We start from the raw sequence: 20,203 nt of genomic DNA, 5'->3' as shown, positions 1-20,203 counted from the left end.
TAATTACCTAGCTCCAAAATATCTGAAGGACTGAGGTATGGACTCTTGTTGCAAAAATGATTCAACTTCTTTTCCAATATTGTTGCATTTTTTCTTTGTGAATACTTCCGAATATAAAAATGGCAAGGATGTATCACATGGCTCACAAAAACTAGTTCTAGAGAACCTGCAGAAGAGAATCATCATACAATCTAAGTGAATAAGTTAGGTTCTAATTAATGACCCTTACAAAGAATAAATTGGAATGACATTTTCCTAGAGAAATCAACATTCCAATTTCTAGAACACTGAGGCTTCCTAAAAGATGTTAAAACAGAAAAGGCTTTTGGTCAAAACACATGGAACACTTAGAATAATGAATTTTTCAGGCCTCTGAAAATATGGTCTGTTCACAATTTGCCAATAGGCATTATCCCCAAAGTTTGTTAAGTCAGCTATTCAGAAGTTAGAACACATTTTCCTTTAAAACAAGGTTGGATGTGGTGGTTTAACTGCTGTTCCAGGTTACCTCTAAGCAAGCCTAGTGATCTCAGAAATTAACAACAGAAAGCAATACTTTTGCAATACTGGTAATTTAACAAAAAGGAAAAACAATATTCAAACAAAACATAACCTCTTATTCTCTAACGCTGACCTTTGACGAACTGAAGGTTTAAACAGAAGAGGAAAATGTAGAAGATTGGGTTGAGTAATTTGAGGGAATTCCTAGAACTTGCAAAAGCTTTAAAGGCTGATAACACTGATTATAATTAATTTTGCTTCAATGCATGAAACTTAGCCTTTTCTTCTCATTACTGGTACATAACTAGCATTATTCATACATCTATCATCTATAATTTTGTGGGAAGTAGGGGGCATGGGGATTGGACAAAGGTTGATACTGAACTGAGGTGCAAACACCTGCTCAGCATAGCTCTTTTCAGTTCAAAACTCCTGCTCAAGAGATCTGCCAGACTCCCTGGTAGCTGGGGTTGCAGGTGAGTGTTGCCATGTCTGTCTGCCTATACTTTAAAAATAGAAAGAAGTCAGAAAGACTTTCATTTAAAAATGGCTTCATAGAGTTTAGAATTTATAATTCACCTTATTTCTGAAAAAATGCTAGATAAATGAGGTGTTAAAAAACATACTGCAAATCTCACAAAGTCAGATATATGTACTTGTTTCAATTTACCTGCTTTCAGTCCAGAAGGTACCGATTTTTTCTGCAAAGGCTTTTTTTGATGTCTAGGAGCCTCCATAATATGCTCTACGAAGTATGCTTCACCAAAATAAGAAATAAATGCAATTGTATTAATTTTGTTAATGATGACAATAGCATACGATATTAAAAGTTATGCCTGAAATGGCAAGACACATTGCATCAAAAAGTAATGGAATGATAGATTCTCTCAACTTGCCAGAAATTCTTAAAGCATTCTAAAGGCAGTAAGAGTATCACCAAAAGTTTCTGTCTTTTCAATGTCATTTTGAAATAACCAACCAATAAGCATATTATTAAATGCCTTCTATATGCCGGGAACTGTGCTAGGCACTGAAGATACAAGTACAATGAATGACAATTGCTCTTTGAAAGAAGCTTTCATTTTCAGAGAAAGGATATATGTACATACATACAGATTATAAAGAAAATATAAATAAATCAAATTAGTTAACACAAGGTAATTTGAGAGGAAGGGTACTAGTTGTTGGGGTGATCAGAAAGTGCTTCATGTAAAAGATAGTGCTTGAATTAGATCTAAAAGGAATAAAGGGATTCTCTGAGGTGAAGAGGGAGATGATTCCAGGTATTGGGGACAGTCATTGCAAAGTTATAGAAATGGGACTGGAACGTCACATGTGAGGAAGAGAGAAGGTCAATTTGGCTGGATCATAAAGTGCAAGAGGGAGAATAATAATTGATGAGGTTGGAAAGAGGTTGTGGATGTTTTGTGAAAGACTTCAAAGGCTAACCAGAAAAGTTTAAATTTGATGAGAGAGACAATAAGGAGTGCCACTGAATTGGAGAGAGAAAGGGCCTTCACATGACAGACTTGCATTTAAGGAAAAAATCTTTGGCAGCAGTGACATTTGGGGGAAAAAGATAATGAGTTTAGCTTTCATCATGTTGTTTCAGATATTTGTATGACATCTTGTTTAAAATGTCCAACATGCAATTGGTGATACAGGACTGAAGCTTAAGGAAGAGAATAAGACCAGATATCTATGAGTCATCTGCATAGAGATAATTAAATCCATGGAAGCTGATGAAGTTACTGAGATAGCACAGAGAAAGAAAGGGGCCTAGGACAAGATCTTGGGGATACAACCACAATTAGGTGGCATGATACTGATAATGTGCCTGCAAAAGAGACTGGAGTGCTAAGGATAAGAACCAGGAAAGAGCACTGTCACAAAAACCCAAAGAGGAGAGAATATCAAGGAAGTCAACCACATCAAACACAGCAGAGAGTTAAAGGAAGATGAGGACTGAAAAAAGGCTATCAGATTTGGCAATTAAGAGATCACCGGTAACTTTGAAGACAGCAGTATGGGGTATGTGGTGAATGAGAAAGTGGAGGCCTGATGTTTAAAAAGCTTTGTCAAAGAGTTTGGCTAAGAAAGGGAAGAGAAATGTAGGACAAGAAGTTGAGGGGGTAATATGGTCTAGTGAAGTCTTTTTAAGGACAGGGGAGATCTAGGCATGTTTGAAGGCAAGATAGACTAACCAGTAGATAGGGTAAGAAAAGGAGAGAAGGCAGCAAAATTGGTCATGGTCAACAAAATCATTCCACGCTAGGCCATGCTGCCTATCTTTAAGCAAGGTGCTAAATGTAAACAAGACTGCAGACTATGGTAGATATTTAGCCTAATATCGCAATTATTTAATTGTATAGCATTTTACATCTTGTGAAATAAGTTTTACATATTCATTGGCAAATGGTAAAAGTCTTTGAATCAGAAGAATTTAACTTGAATCATTTCTACAAGGGTTTTTGAGATGTCACTAAGAAATTAGACTTACAGCAGAAGATACACAAAAACTACTACCATTTTAGTCCCACCTTGTATGGTACATCTAAGTTACATGGACTAATTTTTCCAAATGCTTTATCAAACCAATCACATTTATAAATAACATATCAGACGAACTCATTTAGCTATCACCACAATGAAAATAGAGTTGGCTACAAAAGTGCCAAGAGGGAACAGAAGTCAGGGACAGGGAAGAAAAAAAAACAAACGACTGACAGACACAACAGGTTTGGGATCATATGTCAGTAGGAAACCAGTCAATAGAATAAGAAAGATAAGTCTGGAGGCTTATCTCTTCCCTCACATACATGAATTTTTATTTGGATAACTTAATTCCACTTAACTTACTTTCTTGATCCTCTTCAATAATTTCTTCTATGATCACATCTGGACTAGATCCCATTTGTGGTAAAACAGAAACAGTTTTAGGGGAAGACACAGATATTCTCTCATCTTGGTGCTGGGTATTCTTTGTTTCTAAACGTGAGTCACCAGTCTCATGCTGTACGAGGGGCTGTGCCTCATCATCTGTTGCAGCAATTTCAAACTTGTTCTTTTCTACAGACAGGTATGCGTCACCATTTGAAGATTCCTTCTTATTAGTATGCTTATGAACATCCTGTCCAGTGCCTTCATTGTCTTCAGAATGAAATCTGTTTGGAAAGTATAAAGAAGACGTTTAGGATAATGCATTTTAATGCCATTTATTCATGCTCATTTAATGTGGCAATCATTTCCTTTTCATGATAAATTTAATATTCAGATAGCTCTAAGAGAGCCCTACAGTAGCATAGGTACCCCAGGGTCCAGGAAGAAGTAAATCAGAAGTACTCTAGAGAAAATAAATTTTTACACACACATCTTCACCTAGACCGAAGAAAGTAGGTGAGCGTTACCAAAAAATCCATGTAGATTCAGTTTAAGCAAAACACACACATACAAAACATATATTCTTAGACACGGCAACTAGTCATTTTCTTGGAGTGTGGCAGAAAGGAAGGGGAATAATCCCAGGTAGTCAGGCAAGAGAGAGGAAGCCAGCCTATGAATTAAAAATTTGTCACAAATACTCCCAAGAATATTGTCAATAACTAAACGTGGAAGTATTCTACTTCGAAATACATTTCTGACAATAACTTACTAAGAATTATTCCCTTTCAGTCATAGGAGATATCCCTACTAATTAAGGCTAATACCTATATCTGCCATCCTTGATCCCATTCCCATTTGCTTCCTCCAGGTGCTTGCTATAGCAATTATCTATTACCCTTTTATTGTTACTCAATCTTTTTTTTCTTTCCCCCAGTCATGTCCAACTCCTTAAGACCCCATTTGGGGTTTTCTAGGCAAAGATACTGGAGCAGTTTGCCATTTCGTTCCTCCATTCATTTTATAGATGAGAACTAAGGCAAACACGGTTAAGTGACTTGCCCAGGGTCACACAGGGAGGAAGGGTCTGAGGCCAGATTTGAACTCAAGAAGGTGAGTCTTCCTAACTTCAGGGTCAGTATTGTATCCTCTGTACTACCTACCTGCCTTTATCACCCTTTAGGAACCTTCAACTTCTCCCTTGCCAAGGATTCTTTTCAACATCTACCTAAAAACTTCCTAAATCTTCCCCAATTCTTAAAAAAAAAAAAGTATTCCCTCAACTCTTTTTGTCATTACTTACTTCTTGGAGTTACCCGTAACAATGTGGGAATTTGTTTTGCTTGACTATATGGATCTGTTACCAGTTCAGCTTTTGTTTCTTTTTATTGGTGGACAAAAAAGAGTTAGGAGAAAAAAAAAATAAATGCTTGTTAACCAAAAAATTTTAAAGGAAAACTAGAAGTTGTCCATACTGGATTTTCAACTTTATCATCCACTTTCTCCTCATCCTATGTAAGAGGTCTAACTACACCAGTCTACTGAATCAAACTGTTTTTTCAAAGCTTAATGACTTAATTGCCAAACCAAATGACCTCTTTTCAGTAAAATTTTTCCTTTACCTCTCTGCAACTTTTGACAGCTGACCACATCATCCTTCTGAATACCCTTTCCCAAAGTTTTGGGGACACAAAACTCTCCAAGGTACCTCTCCCCCACCTTTCTAAATACTATTTTGCCTCCTGGACACATCATCTTTCTGACCCCTTAAGGTGAGCATCCTCCACGGGTCTATCTTGGGTCTTGTTTCTCTACACCAGGGGTAGGGAACCTGCAGCCTCCAGGCCACATGTGACCCTCTGGGTCCTCAAGTGCAGCCCTTTGAATCCAAACCTCACAGAATAAATCCTGATTTGTTCTGTGAGGTTTGGATCAAAGGGCTGTACCTGAGGACCTAGAGGGCCACATGTGGCCTTAAGGCTGAAGGTTCCCCACCCTTGCTCTACACCCTTTTCCCTCCACAATGTTACTTACTCTCATGACTTCAACTCTCTGTAGATAACATCCAGATTTTTATCTCTAGCACCGACTTCTCTCCCACGTTCCAGACTCACATTTCCCTTTGCCCACAAGGCACTTTTACCTGGATGTCCTATCAAACTGAACTACGTCAAAATCGAGCTCATTATCTTTTCTCTAAATGTGCCCTTCATTCTGACTTCATCATTCTAAAGTTAACACATCTACCTCTGCCATTCTTGATCCTGTTCACTTCTGCTTCCTCCATGTCCTTGTTATAGCAATTAACACCCCTTAGGAATTCTCCATTTCATCATTTACCAGAGACCTCACTACCAATCTTTGGGTTGGCTTTGATATCCAATCATTTTATAAAGTCCTGTCAATGGCATCCATTCTCCTTTATACTGTAACCACCCCAACACAAGCCCTCAAGTACCATTTGCTCAGACTCTTACAACGGCTTCTTTTCAGAGCTTTGTCTCCTCTTCCAACCCAGTCCTCAGATAAATGCCAAAATGTGTATGTAGAAATTTATTCATGACAACCCTCTATTAAAAAAAAGTTCAAACTTTTGTTAGTTGACTCCTTATTTCTGAGTTGAATTCAAACTTTTTTTGCTACTACTCTAGCTTTCAGTCTTAAACTCCTATCATTCCCCCTCACACATTCTTTGCTCTAACTAAAAAGGTCTAATAACTTGATCCAAAACAGTGCTGTGCTCTCTTGCATCCATATTTTTGTTCAAGATGATTTATAACTCCATTTTCTCAATCTTTTGAATTCCTTTCTATCTACAGAACTTAAATGCCCTATTTACCCATCCCCCTATATTGAAGTTGTTAAAGTCAAGCAGAGCCACATATTGACTTAAAAAACCACAAATGTTATCTATATTGTGTTGTATTTTACTAAATATTTCCCAATTACATTTTAATCTGGTTTGGGCAACCTTTCAAGGTTGAATTTGACACTTCTACTCTAGATTGGTGCTTCTTAAACTGTGGGTCATGACCCCATACGGGGTCACGAAAAATTTGGCAGCAGTAAGAGGTTTCTTAACTCATAATGACCAAAAATTAATTAAAACTCAAGCGTGTAATGAATCTGAAGTGTTTCTGGCATTGCTTGTCAATGTTGCATTCTGCAACTTCACTGTAGTCTTGGTTCTGAACACGAAGCATGTGCACTTTGCACTGTGCATGCCCTTAGGTCACACAATGCCAGCTGCCAAAATGGGAAAAGGGGTCCCGAGTGGAAAAAGTTTAAGAAGCCATGCCCTAGAGGATGACCTTTCTCCTAGTTTTAGGACCTCATACAACACTACTTTACACTTAATACATTTATGAAGTAAAATACATAATTTTTTGTGACCACTAATACCCGCCCACCTATCATGAATTTATACAATTGGATTACCTTTGATATCCAATCATTTACCAAGTCCATCAATTGCAATCTTTCTCCTTTATTCATACTGTAATTACTCTAGTGCAGGCCCTCAGTCTCACTTTCTTAGACACTTGCAATGGCTTCCAGTCTATGAAGACACAGGCCATATCAAATTTTTATCTCATTTAACATCTCATTCTACGCAAACCAGACTTAAGTGTCTGCTGAATTAGATTGACATGTCCAGAGGTCAAAACACTGTGTCAGAGCTAAAACAACCCAGGAAGAAACCAACAATTATCTCTTAGAAGTGACAGATTTTCTCGGTATTCCTATATATTACTAACAAAGCCCAATGGCAAGAGATATAAAGACAAATTTCATTTAAAGTTACTGTAGACACTATAAAATATTTGGGAGTCTATCTGCCAAGACAAACACAGGGCCTATATGAACAGCTGCAAAACACTTTTCATACAAATAAAGTCAGATGTAAATAAATGGAAAAACATCAGTGGCTCATGGTTAGTTCAGACTAATACAATAAAAATGACAATTTTACCTAAATTAAATTACTTATTCAGTGCCATACCAATCAAACTAACAAAAAATAATTTTACAGAGCTGGATAATAAAATAACAAAATTCATCTGGAAGAACAAAAGGTCCACAGTATCTAGGGAATTAATGAAAAGAAATGCTAGGGAAGGTGGCCTAGCCATACCAGATATTAAACTGTATTATAAAGCAGCAGTCATCAAAACTACTTGGTACTGGCTAAGAAACAGAGTGGTGGATCAGTGGAATAGGTTAGGTACACAAGATGCAGTAGTCAATGACTGTAGCGATCTACTCTCTGATAAACCCAAAGAATCCATCTTCTAGGTTAAAAAGTCACTAGTTCACAAAAACTGCAGGGAAAACTGGAAAATAGTAAGGCAGAAACCGGGCACAGACCAGTATCTTACAGCGTATACCAAAATAAAGTCAAAACTATAAGCAACTTGGGAGAGCAAGGAATAGTTTACCTGTCAGATTTATGTGAAAGGGAAGAATCCATGACCAAACAAGAGATAGAGAGCATTACAAAATGCAAAATGGATAATTTTGATCATGTTAAATTGAAAAGTTTTTGTACAAAGCCAATGCAACAAAGGTTAGGAGGGAAGCAGAAAATTGGGAGAAAAACTTTATAACCAATGTCTCTGATAAAGGCTTCATCTCTACAGGGAACTGAGTGAAATTTATAGGAATACAAGTCATTCCCCAATTGAGAAAGTGTCAAAGGATATGAACAGGCAGTTTTACAGGAAGAAATTAGATATCTATAGTCATATGAAAAAAATGCTCTAAATCACTATTGATTAGAGAAACGCAAGTCAAAACAACTCTTAGGTACATCTCTCCTGTCAGATTGGCTAACATGACAAAACAGGAAAATGATAAAGGCTAGAGAGAAAGTGGAAAAACTGGAACATCGTTGTGTTGTTGGTGGAGTTGTAAACTGATCCAACCATTCTGGAGAGCAATTTGTAACTATGCCCAAAGGGCTATAAAAATGTGCATCCCCTTTGACCCAGGAATACCACTTCTAGGGCTATATCCCAAAGAAATCATACAAGTTGGAAATGGACTGGTATGTACAAAAATATTTACAGCAGCTCTTTTTGTGGTGGCAAAGAATTGGAAATCAAGGGGATGCCCATCAATTGGGAAATGGCTAAACAAATTGTGGTATATGAATGTAATGGAATATTATTGTGCTATAAGAAATGAGGAACAGATGGACTTCATTGTAACCTGGAAAGACTTATATGAACTGATGCTGAGTGAGGGGAGCAGAACCAGGAGATCATTATACATGACTACAGACACATGGAATCTGTAAGGACTAACTTTAACATACTTGGCTCTTCTCATCAATGCAAGGTTCAAAGACAGCTCCAAAAGACTCATGATGGAAAAAGCTATGAACATCCAGAGAAAGAATTATGGAGTCTGAATGCAGATTGAGGCAAACTCTCTTTTTTTAAATTCGTCCTTCTTTTTCTGGTTTTGTTTCTTTTTTCTCATGATTCATTCTATTGGTTATGATTCTTCTTTACAACTTGACTATTATGTAAATAAGTTTAATGTGAAGGTATATACAGAATCTATGTCAGATTACATGCCATCTTGGGGAGGAGAGGGAGGGAGAGAAAATTTGGAACTCAAACTTGTGGAACTGAATGTTGTAAACTAAAAATAAAAAATAAATTAAAAAAAAGGAAAAAAAGAAAAGACGGATTTTTCTGTCTCTGGAAAAACTCTGGCTTATTTCTTCATGTCAACTGCCTAGTCGTAAGTGGAACAATTAATAGGAAAAAGAACAGAAGTCAAGAGACTTGAGTTCTAGTTACCATTAACTTGCCATATGACCTTGGACTAGTCATTTCTCTTAAGCTTCAGTATTCTCTTCAGCAAAATATTGTCTCTAAGTTATTTTCTGAATGTTAGGTTCTTTGATTTTAAATAAAAGAGCCTATCGTTTATCATAGTTAATCAATAAGAAAGGTTAGAAGAGAACTCTATCTGGGGGAAGACACAGGAAAAATTTCAAGGTGGAGGTGTTAAGTAAGAATAGTGTTAAAGTAGTTATTCTTTGAAGTTCCAATTGATTTATAAATAGAAGCCATTAATTTTATTTCCTTATGGCAGAACATTGTTTATTCTGCAGATCTTGATCAGGATTTACGTTTTCTCTATTCACTTAGATTTTAAAACAAGAGAGGCAGAGATTTTTCTTAAAGTAACTGTTTTCCTATTGACTTTAAATAGGGCACTGACCAAGATCTTGCACAGTATTCCAAAATAAGGTCAAAACAGGTACATGATTTGAGCATAAAGAGAGATAGCACAAGCAAATTAGGGGAGCATAGAAATATTTACATGTCAGATCTATGGATAAGGGAAGAATTCAGGAACAAAGACAGAGGATCATAGGAGTAAAATGGATAATTTTATGAAATTAGTAAGTTTAACACAAATTACATGAAATTAAAAAGGTTTTACACAAAACCAGTGCAGCCAATATTGGAAGGAAAGCAGCAATGAGGGGGAAAAAGTTGACAGCAATTTTTTTTTTTTTTGGCTAAAGACCTTATTTCTTAGATAAAGAATTGAGCCAAATTTACTTAAAAAAAATAAGGGCCATTCTCCAATTGATTAACACTCAAAGGATATGAACAGGTAGTTTTCAGAAGAAATCAAAGTCATCAATATGAAAAAAATGTTCTAAGGCACTAATAATTAGAGAATTGCAAATTAAAACAACTGTGAGGTACCACTTCGCACCTACCAAATTAGCTAACATGGGAAAAAAAAAAGAGACAAATGCTGGAGGGAATATAGAAAAATAGGGTTGCTAATGTGGAGCTGTAAACTTGTCCAACCCTTCTGAAGAACAATTTGGAACTATGCCCAAGAGCTATAAAACTCTTGGATCCAGCAATATCATTACTAGGTCTGTATCCCAAAGAGATCAAAGAAAAAGGAAAAGTACTTACACAAAAATACCTATTGCAGCTCTTTTCATGGTGGCATGGAAATTGAGGGGATGCCTATAAGTTGGGGAATGGCTGCATGCACTGTCGTATGTGATTGTGATGAAATATTACTGTGTTATAAGACATGCTGGGAGGAGTGGTTTCATAAAACCTGGGAAGAACACTGCACACAGTAACAGCAATACAATGACGGTGCTCAGCTCTACTTAGCTACTCTGACTCTGATCAAGCCAATGATTCAAGACAATTCCAAAGGACTCACAATGAAAAAATGATATCCACATCCATAAAGAGAATTGATGAATTCTGAATGCAGACTGAAGCATACTTTTTTCACTTATTGTTTCTTGCCTTTTTTTGGTTTTTTGGCAATATGGCCAATATGATAATGCTTCCCAAGACTTCACATGTATAATTGATATATTGCTCGCCTTCTCAATGGGTGGAGAAGGGGCTGGAGGGAGGGAATTTGCAAGTCAAAATTTTTTTTAAAAAGTATGTTAAATTGTAAGTATAAAAAATTTTAAAATTAAATTAGAAACTAAGAAAACTGCATTGCCCTTTAAAATTCACTAATGAATCCATTTAAATAGTATGTTAAATAAGGGGTTATCTTTGGTGATTTTGACTGCAAATTTTTAAGTATTCATTTACACACGTAGGGTTAACTTTACAGATGGGCTGTAGTTATTGCAATTTGAGGGGACCCTGTTTCCTTTTTCTATCCTCAAATCTTCATGCTTATGTGGATACTACCTATGACTTTGTAATGTGAAATTCTCATTATTAGTGTATTCTTGATTCTCTAGGACTTGGTATTTACATCTCCAAAATAAGGGGGCCAGAAGTCATGATTACCAGGATCTCTAGCCCATATGTGAAGTTATCTAACCCAGATATTCCAACTCTCACTCTCTCTAGTGGCATTTTACATTCTATAATATTTTTAGAGGGAGGAAGGCAGGGCAATTGGAGTTAAGTGACCTGCCCAAGGTCACACAGCTAGTGTGTCAAGTGCCTGAGGTTACATTTGAAATCAGGTCCTCCTGACTCCAGGGCCTGTGTTCTACTCACTGCACCACCTAGCTACCCCTTAAATTATGTAATATTTTACAAAGGATCTTTAAAGTTGCTAGATTCAGAGCATTAATAAAATTTAGTGCATTTTTATTTATAAAATAATTTCCAGTATTCTATCACATTATGTTGGGAGTGTATTTATTGGTAAAGACAGACAAGAATCACAAAGGGGAAAGAAATAAGCATTTATATAGCTTCTGCTGTGTGCTAGGTTCTGTGCTAGCACTTTACCAATATTTTCTCATTTAATCCTATCAAAAACCATATGAAGTAGGTGCTATTATCCTCATTTTATAATCAAGGAAGTTGAGGCAAACAGACATTAAGTGATTTGCCCAGGGTCACACAGATTAAAACTAAAGTCTTCTGACTCCAAGCCCTGTACTTTATTCACTGCATCTCTAAGCTGCCTCAAAAGATGATGAATTCATAAATCTTTCAATGTCTCACATTTCACGTGAATTTTCGGCATATTCTATGAATAGGCCATATCAGACTGAACAATTATTTTGCCATTCTAAAGTAAAAGACTTACTTCGAAGTGTCTTCAAATTCAATCTTCCCCATATTTTTAAACATACAGATAATTTCATTACAATTCATTTTTAACCTATAAAAAAAAGTATAAGTGTTGGACTTTAATCAATTTGATCAGATTAAACAACAAATAAGTGGCCAATACTTAGACAAAAATAATAGTTCCTAGTTCTCATAATTACATTTAAGTTACTTGGAAAAACCCCCAAAGTTTGGAATATCACTTCTGACTGAATTTAAACTCAGCTAGAATGCATTTTAAAATATCTAATAGCTGTTGCTCTTCTAAAACATTATTTACCTGAGAGAGCTTCTGAATTTCAGAGAACCCACTTCTGACAATTCAGTCTCAAATGCCAACTTCAAAGTGCGGATAATCTGTAATTAAAAGGCATAACAATAAGTAATTTATGAAGTCTGGTGGCTCTCTTGAAATAGAAATGTGGATGTTTTCTGGGAAAAGTGTAAAACAGAAATAAGATCTCCAAAGGAAAATTAGAGGCCTTCTACCTTTTTCTCCACCTTCTACCCTGCCCTCTACCTTCTATTCTACCTTCTGATGGGGACAGCCAGCACAGCTAATCATCAAATCTGTATTCTCTGAGTGCTTAATATATACAATTCACTGTTAGGTACTGAAGGAGATGAAAAAAATGTGAGACAGTCAACACTCCTAAGTTTATGACCTAGGTGTGGAAGTTAAAGGAATTTAATTCAGTTTTTGTTGTTGTTCAGTTGGGTCCAACCCTTTGTGACACTATTTGGGTTTTTCTTGGCAAATATACTATAGTGGGTTACCATTTCCTTCTCCGGTAGATCCATTTTGTCAAGCAATCAGTGGTTAAATGACTTGCCCAGGGTCACACAGCTAGGGAATGTCTGAAGCTAGATTTATACTCAGGTCTTTCTGGCTCCAGGTCTAGTACTCTGAGCCACCAGCTGCCCTTTTATAATTCAATTTAACAAAACAAATATACACGTTAAAAATAAAATTAAGAAAAGGATAAGGGAATAAGGGTGTTCCAGCAACTTTTAATTATTTCTTTGACTGAGATGTCAAGGGAACCTCAAAAGGCTATGTCTCCATCCTCCCCACTTCAAAACCACTGCTGTCTGATAGTGAAAAGTATACGCCTAGAGACATCTCTTTCCTGGCACATTAAGACAATGAAAGGGTCTCTAGACTAGTGTTAAGAGGATAAAGTCATACTTTCCTCCCTGTAGGTACCGATTCTAATCCCCCTCAAATTTTCCCTCCCACATTTTCCTAAAATTGACAAAATGACAGTCATTTATTATGACAGGGCAAGAATGCGTGCGCGCACACACACACACACGATTTTTTCCTGTTTCTTCTGGTCAAAAGTCAGTGCTCCCAATAATGTTATAATGTATCCACAGACTGTGGGCTGGGTGTGCTGGTTATATGAATGCCTAAGAAAGTATACTGAATATTTTTATTTTGCTCAGTAACACTAACAAAGGTTAAATGTTTTATAATCTATATTTTTAGAATATAGATTAACTTGCAAATGGCAGGACGTTCCAGGATAAAAGCTAAGATCACAATCTATTTCACATGTATTTTGTGTAAATACATATTAATCTGTTGACTGCACCAGTAGAATATAAGTTTTATGGCAGGTACTATTTTTGAATTTGTTTTGTTGTCTCTAATGGCTTAACACAGTACCTGGAAAGTAACAAGCCTTAAAAAATGCATGTCCAAGGCTTAGGATAGTGTCTTAAACTTAGGTGCTTAATAAATGCTTGCTGTCTGATTTTCTGATTGACTTCGTTTTTGTGTTTACTCATGAAATCATGTTCCCAAACCCCCAGTGGGAAAAAATATGCAAAATTAATCATCACCAAAATATTTAATTTTCCATGAATTCTCAAAATTACCTGATTCAAGTCACAATATGTTCTTAGGGAAGGTGCCATTTTTAATTCTCTTGCTATTCTCATGGCTGCATCCAAATCATTTTTTTTCCCTTCAATGTATTTTTTGGCCGTTATGATATTGCCTAAATAGTCCTCTGTATTTCTTACAACTTCTTCATGCAGACTTCTTTTCCTTCAGTAAAGATACAAAGTTTTGTATGCATTTAGATTTATTTTAATTTTCAGTAGCTGTGTCAGATTTTTTAAAAGTTTACATTGAGAATGCCATTTTTAGATGCTGCTAACAACCATATCATGCAATTATTCCTCTAAATTACTTATGCCTTTATAAAGGTTTCCTTTGAATGATGCACTCAATTTCTACTATAAATTTATACCCAAGGGAAAAACAATTTTGAGAAAAGTATAAAGCCTTATACAAATGTAAGGCATTAGAATCCATATTATACAGTTTCTAATTTGACAGTATCTTAACACATTGGAAGGTATACTTGTCTCTCCACACATCTTGTAGGTTTCATTAGGAACTCAGCCTTTTAAACACACTGCTAAGCTAAAGACCTTAGTCAAAAACAAGGGAACGTGTTTTTGTTTTTTCATTTTTTAAAAAATAAATTGGGAATACGTTTTTCAAAGGCCAAAATACAAAATACTTAGAGCATCTCTTTCTGTGATATCAAAGAACTGGAAAGCAAAGCAGATATCCATCAACTGGAGAATGACTATAAACAAATTATATGATACGTGAATGTTAATAGATTATTACTGTGCTATAAGAAATGGTGAATATGAAGAATAGAGAAGCACTGAAAGACATGAAATGATGCAAAATGAGGTAATCAGAGCCAAGAAAAGAATATACAAGACTATAAGGTAAGTGGAAAGAATGAGCACCACATATCAAAAATGAATGTTGCAAAATTACAAAGAATAATCTCAGCTCTAAAGATAAATGAAAACACCACCCTCCTTCCTTTACAGAGAGCTGTGGGAGTTAGGGGAGAGTATCTATAGCTGTGGAATAGAACACAGAGATTTTTTTCAGTTTTGCTCTTATTTTTTCTTCCCCCCCCACTTTTCTGAAATAAATTATGTTATGTGGAATGGTTCTCTAGGTAACTGGAGGAGGACGACTATGTGGGGGAAGTTTGGGCAATGCAAAAGCAAAAGAGGTCAATACAAACTTATTTTGAAAAAGGCTAAAAAGAATAAGGAAAGAAGAATACATCAGAACTTGACATATGCATTCTCCTTGTCTGAGGTTATTCTTGGCATCAAGGACCAGGTATGACTTCTAATAAGTGTACTCACTTTAAATTATGACATACGATGACACATCGAACTAAAGGTGAACATCACAATGACAATTTCTTTTTCTTCAGTCAAGACATCCTTTTAATTTTAAAAACTTGTATTTTGACCAATTGAATGTTCTAAAATTTCTTACCTTGACTTGAGCGAAGCAAAAAGCTGATGAAATTTTTCCTCAAGAACCTCTAGAAGGCAATCTGTTTCTTGCTTTGTTTGGTTTTGTAGGCATTCCAGCATCTAGTTTTGTTTTTAAAAATATTTGTAAAGTTAACAAGTTATCTTCACACAGGCCAAGTCTTTCACAAAATCATTATAAAAAGTAAACAACTGCTGTTTCCTAGATCAGTAGATTTACCTCCACTGATGCGTGGGCACTTGGTTCTACTACCAGGGCAGATCACAACTTGCCTATACTTTAAGCTGTAGAAATTGATTTTCTATAAATCTTTTTATAGAGGGTATATCCAATGTAGTAGAGACCTCTAAGGTAATACATCCATGAAATATTTAACCTTCTGGCAGTTTGTTACTCTCTGCTCTCATCACACGACCAACCTACTTCCTTTTTTTTGAGTCAAACATCTCTTTAGTGACATCTTTTCAGTACTTCTTATACAGACAACATAACTCACAGATTATTGAGGATCATGCATGTAAAGATGGGGAGAACTTGGGAGATCATCTAGCCCATTTCATACACAAGGAGTCCGAGGCATGGAGAGGTGAACTGACTTGTTAAAGGAGTAAGTCATGACTGAGGCAGGATCTGACTCCGAGTCTGAAAGTGTTTTTAAGTGCTTTCGAGTAAGTGCCAGGTGTTGTACAAAGTCAGATTTCTACACTGAATGGGATTCATGCCCAACAATGATCTTTTCCCATTGCCCACTGGCTCACTTACAATTTAGAGATACAGATGTTCTAATATCTGAAGCAACAGAAGTGTCCTGAGAAGAGAGGGGCAGCATACAATTGACTACTTTTGCAAATTCAAGAAGGATTCCCTACTTATCTGGGCAGGTTCTCCAGTTGCTCCTATTTGCACTATATTCATTGAATTTAAGCCCTGGAGTCCTAGAAAGCTTTCTTAATGAGATCCATGGCTGTTTAGGTGACATAAACTTGGTGATCCTCGCAGGAAAAAAGTAGATAAAGAATGCTTTTTTCCCAATGACAACACAGAGTTGGATAGACAGAACACTGAGTTAATCAGCACACATCATCCTGGAAAGGTGCTGTAGGTGGACAACAAACTAAGCAAAGCACTGAACAGTGTGAAAGTAGGCTGGATAAAAACTGAGGAATTGTTTAGTACTTTTAAGTTATCTTGAGGGGGGAGAGAAGAATGACTTGAAAATTCAAGTACTCTAGAAAAATCTAACTAGGTTTATTTTTCAAATCCGATGCTAATTTTCTAGATCCAATATCTTGAATACTTGACACTTGTACTAATAAATTTGGTGAAAGACATCAATAAAATTCGGGACTGACCTAAGCATGGCGACCTGTGATTTTCTATCTCCTGTTTAAGAGCAGAGTAAACCATTCCTAGTGGGAATGCCTCAACGAATGTTTATTCTGGATAGTCATTTTTTTTCCCAGATCGCTATGGGAATTCTTTAAGTTCAGGAATTCTGTAAACTTTAAGAAATGGAAATCTAGCACTTGTGTTTACTTTCTTTAACATAGTATACTGGTGTAAGTTAAACTTAGAAAAAAACAGCCTACCATTTAGCACTGCTGTTATAAAAAGCAATAAATGTTATGTAGTAGATTTTGATGATGTGGGATATAGGACTAATTGGGTACTGACCTTAGTAGTCGCCCTGAACTTCCTTGGAAAAGAAAACCCAAGAAAACAAAACAAACCCACAAACCCCCTAAACTTGCTTTTGGATAATTTGCCAAATACAAGTAGCTTCAAATATGGAGAAACAATGGCACTGTAGGTGATACAAAATGGCTCTAACACAAAGCTAGGAGAGTTAAGTAAAATACCGAACAGAATCATTATCCAAAAAAGATCTTGGCTACAGAAACGGGTCAATGAGATAATACAAAAATTTCATGACAGGTGAAAAGTTCTATGTTTGAGTTAAAAAACAACTGTATACAAGGTCACAGGTTTAGAGCCTGAAGGGACCTTAAAGGCTATCTGGTCCAATTGCTCATTTTACAGATGGGGAAGCTGAGGTTCGGAAAAGTTAAATTGACTTGCCCAATGTTATGCAGGTGGTGAGGCAAGATCTGAACCCAGATCCTGAGGTTCCACTGTAACCACACTACCACACAATAGAGGACGTATGGTAAGGCATTAGCTGGTGTGGAAAAGACTGAAAATTTTGAGGATGCAAGCTGCATGAGTTGGTGTGATATAGCAGCTAAAAAAGTTAATGCAATCCAAGGTGCTTTAATACAGCAGAATGTTCAGAACAAAGGCATTAACAATACTGTTTCATTTTGATCTGATTACACACTGGAGAGTAACATTTTCAGTTCTAGGAAAGAAATTTAAGGAAGGATATCTATTACTTGAAGCCAGGTCCAGAGGTGAGGGAACAGGATTATGAAAGGAATACTCATACTAAGACCCACTGAAAAAAATTAGGGATGTTTAGCCTGAACAAAAGAAGACATACATGAAAGAATTATCTGAAGGAAGGTCATGAAGAAGAGGAATTAGACTTGTTTTGCTTGATCCAAGAGGGAACAGGTCCAACTTCCAGAGCCAGATGTCATTTCCACATAAGAAAAACTTTCCAATATTGAGAACTATCAAAAAGTAAAATGAAGACCCAGAGAGCTGGTAAATTGTCCACTGCTGGAGATCTTCGAGTGGAGACATGTTGGGAAGGATGCTGAGAAGGGATCAGTATTTGGGTTTGACCAGAAGACCTCTGATGTTCCTTCCAACTCTGAAATCTTATAAAACTGATGACAAACACTAAAGCAGTCTTTTTCCCCAAGTGGTTTTCTTGCCCTTCAGGGACAAAAACCAATCCTAACATTTTCACTGTTGATAGTGTTCTTTGACTTGTCAGCACTATTGAAAACAGTACCTCCAATGACTACTTCCACTAATACCATGTGTAGATAACAAGGACCTCCTATCTAGCTTATGCCCATTCTTTCTCACTTGCACTAAATTTGTACACAGGGTGTGAAGAAATATCATTTGCTATTTTAAAAAAAATGTGTTAAGAGCATTTTCATAAAGGCTTACTCCAAAGTCTGACCCTTTAGGTAACACTCCAGCACACAACACCATGAGAGTTTTAAGTCCTCTATTATTTGACTTTTAAATGGAATTTCACAGATAAAAAATTAAAAATTTTAAGTTCTAGCAGAACAAATTTTTAAAGCAAACCCTAATACTATATATTTTCTATAAAAATCCAATTTGTAATAACTCATATTCAACATACTGACCCACAGATATTAAGTAGATATCATTGGTAGGCAGGTAAATAATAAAAACATTAGACATTAAATATGCTCAGATTTAGTTCTACTAGTGTTTAGGATTATACTATCTGTTCTCCTAGCTATGTACCTTTAACTTGAACCACTGATTCTCTTAGTGGCTAATGATAATAGCAGCTAACATTTTTTTTTAGCACTTATTGAATGGTAGGCAGCATGTTAATAAGCACTTTATAAATATCTCTTTATCTTCAAAACAATGCTGTGAGGTAGGTGCTATTATTATCCCCATTTTACAGATGAGGAAACTAAAGCAGTGGTTAAGTGACTTGACTAAGGCAACAGTAAGTATCTGAGGGTGGATTTCATCTCTACTGAATCAGTATGTTTGCTTCTCTATACTATCAAAGAGCTTTTATTTCACTAATGTTTTTCCAGTGTAGCAATAATGCTTATGAAGTACTGGTTCCTAAGCTGCTAAATATTGTGACTAGGACTTTTGTGTGGTATTTTCTCCTTTAAAATATGAAATTATGAATAAAAAAACCAACTACATAGAGAGTAATTTTCAGTATAATAGGCTTAAAATTTTCATTTTACACCAAAATTTTTTTTATTCATGGGCATTGCTAGCAAATTCCACACCAAAAAAAATTCTATGTCCAAATTAGTTTAGAAAATGCTATGTTAGAAGTCAGAGGGCTTTCTGTCACCAAAAGTGAAGAATTCTTTTTCATCTGTTTTTTTCGGCTGGTTCTCTTCTTATCTAGTCATTATCCCTATAAGCACTTATGACCACCCATTGCAGTTGATCTCTATTTCTTCCATTTCTACTTTTCTATTTCCTCTTGCTTCTTCTGCTTGGCATTTATAGGAAAAGGATGGATTTTTGTTGACAGATATTACCAGACAGCATTTGTTCCTTCTATGCAATGATGTACCTAATCAACATATGCTAGGTAGAATCATTAGGTTTGTTCAATGATTTGTGGAGAAAATTCCAATTTCAACTGTTCTTCTACAGTAATACCCGAAGTTCATCACGTGTCCAAAAATCAAAGAATAAAGAATTTCATGAGAGTTTGGAACATTTTTATAAAATATTCAAGTATTATTATGAGGTCCACAAGTGGAAGCCTCAAAAAATATTTTCATTTCTTCCTGGGTATCAGTAATATTCTACTGATCAGCCTGGCAGGTTACTGTGGAGAGTATTTCCTATAAAGTATTTACATGCACAGAGATTCTACTTACTTGTGCAAAACTTCAGCTAAGACCCAATAATGGCTGAGGTGAAGTTCACCTGTGTGAAAATACATAAGCTCTATTCTGGTTACAGCTACATCAAAATGGAAACGTGGAAGGAATACATATGCCTTTTTATAATCCATAAAAACAAGAACACTTTCTACGGCAGGGACAACAACCAACATCCATTTAGCTTACCTTTTCTGCGGCCCTTAATTGTTCAAAATTATAACCAGCTATCTTCAAAGCTTCATCGATTTCTTGTGTTGTTTTAGTTTCCTAAGGGGAAAAAATAACTTACTAATAGTAAGAAGCAGCACAATTAAATGATATTACAACCTCATACTCAACATACTGAACTATTG

General features: G+C 36.0%; 1 protein-coding gene across 1 annotated transcript in view; it reads right to left on the bottom strand.

The window, feature by feature from the left end:
- The window catches only part of RNF17 (ring finger protein 17), a 131,285-nt gene that overhangs the window by 89,219 nt on the left and 21,863 nt on the right, over positions 1-20,203 (bottom strand). Inside the window, exons 5-12 of the mRNA XM_036746300.1 lie at positions 20,037-20,117; positions 15,307-15,407; positions 13,860-14,031; positions 12,256-12,332; positions 11,953-12,027; positions 3,361-3,665; positions 1,172-1,258; positions 8-166 (exon numbers count right to left, since the gene is read on the bottom strand). Of these exons, the coding sequence (XP_036602195.1) occupies positions 8-166; positions 1,172-1,258; positions 3,361-3,665; positions 11,953-12,027; positions 12,256-12,332; positions 13,860-14,031; positions 15,307-15,407; positions 20,037-20,117 (1,057 nt within the window). The remainder of the gene's footprint in view (positions 1-7; positions 167-1,171; positions 1,259-3,360; positions 3,666-11,952; positions 12,028-12,255; positions 12,333-13,859; positions 14,032-15,306; positions 15,408-20,036; positions 20,118-20,203) is intronic.

This window comes from Trichosurus vulpecula, chromosome 2, assembly GCF_011100635.1.
Source record: "Trichosurus vulpecula isolate mTriVul1 chromosome 2, mTriVul1.pri, whole genome shotgun sequence".
Classification (NCBI taxonomy): domain Eukaryota; kingdom Metazoa; phylum Chordata; class Mammalia; order Diprotodontia; family Phalangeridae; genus Trichosurus; species Trichosurus vulpecula.
This window is presented reverse-complemented; position numbering and strand designations above follow the sequence as displayed.